This window comes from Melanotaenia boesemani, chromosome 2 (genome assembly GCF_017639745.1).
Source record: "Melanotaenia boesemani isolate fMelBoe1 chromosome 2, fMelBoe1.pri, whole genome shotgun sequence".
Classification (NCBI taxonomy): domain Eukaryota; kingdom Metazoa; phylum Chordata; class Actinopteri; order Atheriniformes; family Melanotaeniidae; genus Melanotaenia; species Melanotaenia boesemani.
The window spans coordinates 25,943,415-25,951,149 of NC_055683.1; the positions used below are offsets into that span (position 1 = coordinate 25,943,415).

The following is a 7,735-nucleotide window of genomic DNA, read 5'->3' on the forward strand; positions in this document are numbered from 1 at the left end:
CAGGAAGATCAGCTTCATCAACTTTTTGGGCTCCAAGAGGCAGATCCAATCACTAAGTTCAACAGAGCAACATGGACTCTGCAGATTTAAACCTGATAGTTTAAAAATACTTGTGGGATACCTTCTCAGAAAGTTGTCATAGTAAACACAGATGACCAGACTTGTAAAATAGATCAACTGCACAAAGAGTCTAAGCCTCTGGGGGAATCTCTTTTCAATCAGCAGCTGCTGTGACATCATTATGGCAAAATGTGATCCTGCTATATCTAAACTTCATGGTGTACCCGTCCTGACACCTACAACGACATAAAGTTGCAGGCCCATTATGAAAGGTTAATTAAATGAAAAATATAGTTTTCTCTCACATCAGCTGTTAAGCGTTCCGTCCACACAGACTAACTCAGGCTTTTTTTAGTCCTCTTTACTAATTGATTGAAGGCAAACACGGCTGAGAAGGAAATGAGTCTAATGTGTATAATTCTCCATGGCCTAAGCGGGCTGAAGTCAGTATGTTTACTCTGCTGAGGGCCACGTTTCCAGGACGATGCGTGCACTGAGGTCCATCTATCTGGCAAAACAGGCTACAAACTGTCTAGGACACAAAACATGATTCAAGATTAAAGACAAGAGCCTAAATAAGCACAGACAGCATGACTGAGTCTGAGGACACATTATACTGTAGCATAAGACACCGAGCTGATTCTCAGGTTATCAACAAGAGTCTGTGTATCTTTTATTGGGGTATAAAAAAATTCATAAAGAAAACATTGCTGTCTCTCATTCACTAAAGCAAATGCAACTCTGTCATCTAAGTACTATAAACTGTTCTGTGTCAGCTATAACCAGGTAATGATTTATGTATTAAATAGTGGTTTAAAACTAAAACCCTAATTTTAAGCATATAATGTGTTGCATTTTTTGTTATACAACTTTCTCAAGCATGTAATAGGAACTGAAGTCTCTTCTTGATAAATGCATGAAGATAATACCTTAGTTAAACTTATTTACTACTACCAGTATAATGAGGATAATGAGAAGCACAACAAATGCCCTGATAACAATCATCTATAGAGACTAAGACAATAAATATTTCCCATTTACCAACCCCCTATTACACTTTTATGGCGGGTGCACCATGCTAGAAGAGACGTTCTGCACGTGTTATGTTTTATGCAACACCAGGAACACACTGGCTTAATTGCTGACCAATAGTTAAGGGTGTAGCACCGAACTACTCCACTCTGGTAACACAAATCCAGTGCTGAGGCTTTGAACAACCAGGCTTAAGTACACCTATCTGATTTCTATCCTGCTGCCCCACAGACGGCTAAAAAGGTCATCAGTCTTGGCAGGTTTGAGGTTTCACCTGAAATTAAGGTAAATAGACTTGTCCATGTTATGAAATGTAAAACTTTCTTTAATTTCTCTCAATTTCAAACATCGTTGGAGCAGACATTGAAGGATAATTGAATAATTAAGGATCAACACTTTAAACATTAAAGAAAGCATTGAACCTTGTTGACATTTTTCTCGTTTCAATTCAAAGAAAGGATGAGTCAGGTTTGCAAACCCAGTTAATCTTGACACATTGGAAACAGTCAGGTAACCTACAAATTACTGTTAAACTGCTCACAACACAGGGTGCCTTAAATGAAGTTAAAAACCTAATAATAGCTTCAAAATGTAGTTTCTGTTCTGTCTAATAGACCAATTGTTTATTGAAATTATATGAAATGCTGTTGCAAGTTTTAGGCTATTTTTTCTTTAATTTTTGCTTTTTTAAATTTCTAAACTTTTTTTTTTATAAAAACAAAGCATAAGTGATGTGAAACAACAGTAAATACTGGCACAAAAGCAAAAACAAACAAAAAGAAATAAAGAAAAAAAGAAAGAAAAGAAATGAGTCCTAACAGATATGGATTAAATATGATGGATTATGGCACGTGCAGCTGCACAAGCAACACATTAATCATACTGAACACTTTCTCTTTTAGCATCAGTTTTTCTTCTCTCTGCACTGATTCACCGGTAAGAGGATAGGTGAAAGGTGACAAGTGCTCAGAGTGACAAAGTGGATGAGCAGAGTCTGAGTCACAAACGATGGACTCTATCTTGGGCTACTTTAATTAATAGGCCATTTGAGAAAGTCAATACAGATTGGATTGGGTGGCTTGCAGGCAGTAGTAATAACCTGCACTAATGTTGTCTGTTTCCCTTTTTTCATTGTGACGTTTGTTGCTGCATCTTTTGGCTCTGACATTTTGTCCAAACTGTAATAACACGAAGAAACATTATGGCTTTGAAGGAGTGACACACAAAGTCCTTCATTCGTGGAATAATACTACCAGTACAAGGACCCCTAAAAAGCTCACATGCTTGATGCGCGTGTGTGCACCGCTGCGCCCCCCTCCGTCCCCCAACCTCGTCCAGCTGCGAACTCCCGACTGGAAGTTTGTTTACTCATTAGGTTACCTGTGACTGAGGAGACACATGAAGCTTGTGTGCACAAACAAATGGACTGTCCTTTGAACTTTTTCCTTCTAACGACTTTTTAGTTGAACCCATATACTGTGAGAGGTTAATGTTTACATTTCCATTAAACTCTTCGGTGTATTCCAATGCAGACGGTGGTATGCAAAGATAGACTAATAACATTATTATTATTTTTATTCAATTTGTCCTACTTTCAAGTTAAAATATGATTGTCAAAGATAATAATAATTACTTTAAATGATGGGGGCTTGTTTCTTCCCCGTTCTCTGAGGCGTGAACAGAGCTGACGCACACAAACAGCCTTAGTAACATTATGATATTGGGTCTTACTCCCGCTCTCCGAGCCGCAGGGTGACGCATGACGCATTGGAGGCGCGGCAAACTTCCCCAATAAATTCGCAGCCTGCACTCGTCCAGCTTCAGAAACAAAGCGAGGTCAGACCTCTCATATCAGACATTGGATTTTAAAACCATCCCCAGATACGGCACCACTGGCCACCGGGTGCAACCTGCTGCAAACATGATTAAGAAAATGTCGCCTTCTGAGAATGAGTTCGACATACCGCCCAAGAATTGCCACAGGATGGTGATTCTGGGCTCCACTAAAGTTGGGAAAACAGCCATCATCTCTCGGTTTCTCAACGAGAGATTTGATGACCAGTACACACCCACTATTGAAGACTTTCATAGGAAATTCTACAGCATCAGAGGGGACGTTTACCAGCTCGATATTCTGGACACATCTGGGAACCATCCCTTCCCTGCAATAAGGAGACTTTCAATTCTCACTGGTGAGTTTTCAGCTTTGATGCCACTTCAAGCCAACATCATGCAACTCGTTTCTCAGTGTATGTCTGCTTGTATTCGGCATTCAAACTTTTTTTTCTCTCTCGTTTCTTTTCCAGGTGATGTGTTCATATTGGTATTCAGCCTGGACAACAGAGACTCCTTCCAAGAAGTGCAGCGTCTGAAGCGCCAGATTTATGAGACCAAGTCCTGTCTGCGCAACAAAACCAAAGAGAACGTGGATGTCCCGCTTGTCATATGCGGCAACAAGTGTGACAGAGACTTTTACCGCGAGGTGCGGGACGAAGAGATCGAGAAGCTGGTTGGTGGAGATGATCATTGCGCCTACTTTGAGATATCAGCAAAGAAGAACACCAACGTTGACCAGATGTTTCAGACTCTCTTTACCATGGCTAAGCTGCCAAACGAAATGAGCCCCGACCGTCACTGCAAAGTTTCCCTGCAGTACTGCGACGTTCTCCACAGAAAGTCCTTCAGAAATAAGAAGTGCAAAGATGGGAACGCATATGGGATTGTGGCGCCGTTTGCACGGAGACCAAGCGTGCACAGTGACTTAATGTACATAAAAGAGAAAGCTGTAGGTGGCAGTCATTCCAAAGAAAAAGGCTGCGTTATTTGCTGACAGCATATTTGAATGTGTGCAAGAGACTTTCTGTTAGAATGAGCTGTGACCAGTTAGTCTGCCTCCAGGAAACATGAGACCATAAACTGTTGACACCTCGAACTGATTTTAGACACTTGCTGCAGTAGATGTCCTGAAAATGCCATAAAGCCTTGTGCATAGACTTTCTGAGGGCAGCACAGGAGAGAAAAAAAGTTTACATTTTGCTATTTTTTTCAGTGAAACTTGAATGTTTGTTGCAGAATGAACAAATTTGATTATACCTGTGTATTTATTATGTCCATGTCAACTTTTGCATTGAAAAAATAAAACACTTGCTACTTTCATAGCCTGTCATCCTCTTGTCACTCAATTGAATAACACGGCTTTTCTGTGCATTACATAAAGCTCTATTGGAAGATATGCTTGGTTTATTTAGATGAATAAATGGCTGCATCATCCAAATATATTAGATCTAAAAATACAACATGCTGAATCAAGAACTCATAAGGGACCCTAAATATTCTCCTCACACCGTATCAAGCACCTTTAGCCACAATTATACAAATGGAATGAACTCTTTAATTTCTGCCCCTTTAACTTGTTTATTCGGGGAAATATCTATAAATTAAACTGATAAAGGACAACATAGTTATGATAAAGGCTGGGCTGCCGTTATAAAAAGTTTTTAATTACAAAAAGAAAAAATACAAACATATGTACAAAGTCTACAATTAAGACATACCAAATTCCAATTTTCAAGAAAAAAAATGCAAGACGTTCAAAAATAATCTTACTCTGCAACGCAAAGGAGGAAAAAATCCTCCCCCTCTCCCTTCATTTTAACGTCCCTCTCATGTCCTCGTTAACCACATTGATATATAAAAGTCCTCCCTCGTTTCTTTAATTCCGCTTCCTCCGATCAGCGCAGTAAGCCAGCTCTCAGTTTCACGATGCCTTTGGCACATCAAACATGCAGAGACTTTTGTATTTCTGCAGCAGCTGGTTTTTGGTTCGGACCTGCTCTCGGAGCGTAGCCAGCTGCTGCTGCTGCTCCTGCGGACTGCTGTCTATCCCGGGCATGCTAGAGATCTGCTCCCGTGCCTCCTGGATCTTTGCTTTAAGCTTCACCAGCTCTTGATGAACATCCTGGCTGTCCTTGTCCATACTAAAAAAAGAGATTAAGTTAAAAGTGACATGAGTACGTTATTCTTGTATGTTTTTACTGCAGACTAATGTTTACTGTTAGCTTTAGCTCACACACCGACACTCTTAACATCAACTAACAACGTTTGAAACAAATACAAACGCTGAACCGTAAAAACACATGTAACGTTAACACATGCTATCATGCCGGTGCTCTTACCATTTGATTATATCATGAACTAAAGGCAGCAAAGAGCAATCCTCAGTTTCTTTCTCGAGATTTGCTTGAGCAACCGCCATTGCTCTCCCAACACATCGGCGCAGATTGTTTACGTCATGCGCCAAGCCGATAACATCACACGTGACGATGCTTCAGCTGCATTCATGACTACTCTGCCAACATTTATTTATTTATTTATTTATTTATTCATTCGTTTATTTATTTTTGTTGAGATGGTTTAATGATGACATTTGAAATATCTTCCTTTTATGGATCAGACACTATGTTCTATCGTGGCATCCCAGTCCTACATAGAGAATTTAACCCACTTACAGAAGCTTTCCCTTAAAGTTACCTCAGCTTACCAAAAGTCATGTTTCTTTTGGTTTCAACAATATAGTACAACACAAACTACTTTTGAATTACGCTAATGTAATGGACACAATGCGACAATAAGCATATTTGCTAGATTTTTCAATTCAGAAAGAAGTTTACCTCAAGAGAAGAATTCTTTGTTTCAAGACATTAACTGACAAAAAGCTTCACTTTTACCTTCCAAATACTTTATTGCGAATAAAGTAAAAAGGGTTCACTTTAAAAATTTTAAAAGGTATAGCCTGAGTATGTCAATGTATACAATTATTTCTTTTTAATAACCCTGTCCTCTCCAGTGTTGTGACATGGAAGAACAACTTTCTGTGTGCCAAACTGTGCTGATTAGAATCACACTGCCAAGGGCGGTATAAAGGTATATATAAAACAAACAATAAAAGATAAATTCTGTGCTAAAAAAAAAAGTCATTTTAAAAAAGGAATAAAATAAATTAAAATAAGTAAATACATGAAAAATAAGACCAGGTATGTTTAAACATGAAGCAAACAGAAAGCATCACACAATCTCCACGAGAGAATGCAGCAGATAATCATCAAGAGTACCTGCGGAGAGAAATACAGACACACAAACAGTAGCATTCAAGAAAAAGCAGATGGAAACAGGAGTACCACAGTGTGTATGTGTGTGTGAATGTGCATTTGCAACCACGCAGCAGAGGTGAACCATGTGCCAGTAAGGGGCCACGACCACTACCAAACCTGCAACATCAGAAGAAGGCAAGGACCCGAGACCCAAGGATCCAGCAGGCAGCCTGCTGCAGGCCCATGGAGTACAAAGCCCAGGAGAGCCAATGCAAGGAGAACTGAGCACCCACCCAGTTGAGAGCAGAGGAGCCCCCCACCTGGAGACCTCTGTGCCACAGAGCAGAGGCACCAAACAGTATATGACAACAGCACTTGTTATGTTTGATATTCCAACTAGAAAAAAGGCAGGTTAGAAGTTTTCAAATGGTCACACAATGTTTGCTCCATATCTTCCAATAAGTTCTCTAATGGACGAGGTTTAAATCATTTTGAGACATAATGTAACTTATTTGCTGAGAAGTTATAATGAGAGTTACGTAAGGCTAATTTACCCCTGTCTTTAGACTTCTGTACAGTTTTAAACTGAACGGAGTGGTTGATTTTTCCAGAGAAATTGGGAAATGCTCTCCAACAAATTTGCAAAAAGCAAGCATAATTTAACTTTCTCCAGTTAAAAATACTTATATTTTCCAGATGCATGAAGATATTGAAGTTAGACGTTTAGTTTCCCTGAAAAAAAAAAAAAAAGGCCATGCAGGTCTTTTCCCAATTCAATTTTCATTTGAATGATAGCCCACATTTCTCTTGAAATAGGCCACAGATAATCAATTAATATACACAACAAATACACCTGACTTGTAATAGGCTAAATGCTCCACATCCTGTTGCCTAGCAACCCTGAAGTATCTACACCTAAAGTCAACCCACTATGTCTACAAGTGTGACATAGCATGCATGAAGAGTGAAAAACGGCAGCCTGTGTAAACAATAGTGCACATGACAAGCGCAAATGTAGTCTAATGGAGGGCAATGCGTCATACTATATATCTATTATCCTGATGATTCAACTACTGTATTCAGGTCATGCATCTCAGTCTGGGTGTCCCTATTCTTTTACTATGTGCACATGGTAAGCTCACACTGGATGGTGAGGAAATGGATTTAAGGGGAAAAAGACATTATATGGGTGACATTTCTATTATTTACTGTCTTTTCATTTCTCAGCAACAACTCATGACCTCTCAGATGCAGCTGATAGCATGCACAAAATCAAAAGCAAATATTTCTTTGGGTGTCATCACACAGATAAACACAGACATGCTGTGGTTATGCAAATATAAACTCAGCCTTGTCTCCAGTGTCTATTGATTCACATTCCTGTGATATCAAACTTCAATCACCCACAAGTCTCACCTCACAACTTTATGATTTTCAAGGAGGTCAATCAGTGTTTGACTAGTGATAAAAGTGAGTTAATACTAATCCTTCTTTAGGAGCATCAGGGATACACACTGCATTTAGAATATGATCAGTTAATCTATGAAAAATCA

At 39.3% G+C, this 7,735-nt stretch overlaps 2 protein-coding genes across 2 annotated transcripts; one reads left to right on the top strand and one right to left on the bottom strand.

The window, feature by feature from the left end:
- The first annotated feature begins 2,930 nt into the window (after positions 1-2,930).
- LOC121646637 (dexamethasone-induced Ras-related protein 1-like) lies at positions 2,931-4,314 on the top strand. The gene is made up of 2 exons (XM_041995754.1): positions 2,931-3,284; positions 3,399-4,314. The coding sequence occupies exons 1-2, from the start codon at positions 3,014-3,016 to the stop codon at positions 3,920-3,922; spliced, it is 795 nt and encodes a 264-aa protein (XP_041851688.1). The 5' UTR covers positions 2,931-3,013; the 3' UTR covers positions 3,923-4,314.
- A 179-nt stretch (positions 4,315-4,493) lies between these two features.
- med9 (mediator complex subunit 9) lies at positions 4,494-5,369 on the bottom strand. The gene is made up of 2 exons (XM_041995764.1): positions 5,268-5,369; positions 4,494-5,069 (listed from the first exon to the last, which is right to left on the bottom strand). Exons 1-2 carry the CDS (start codon positions 5,345-5,347, stop codon positions 4,850-4,852), a joined length of 300 nt encoding a protein of 99 aa, XP_041851698.1. The 5' UTR covers positions 5,348-5,369; the 3' UTR covers positions 4,494-4,849.
- Between the last annotated feature and the right edge of the window lie 2,366 nt (positions 5,370-7,735).

Coding starts and splice junctions, on each gene's coding strand:
- med9 (XM_041995764.1), bottom strand. CDS start 5,347: ATGGCGGTTGCTCAAGCAAATCTCGAGAAAGAAACTGAGGATTGCTCT. Junction 5,070..5,267: donor GTTCATGATATAATCAAATG/GTAAGAGCACCG, acceptor CTCTTTTTTTAG/TATGGACAAGGACAGCCAGG.
- LOC121646637 (XM_041995754.1), top strand. CDS start 3,014: ATGATTAAGAAAATGTCGCCTTCTGAGAATGAGTTCGACATACCGCCC. Junction 3,285..3,398: donor GAGACTTTCAATTCTCACTG/GTGAGTTTTCAG, acceptor TTTCTTTTCCAG/GTGATGTGTTCATATTGGTA.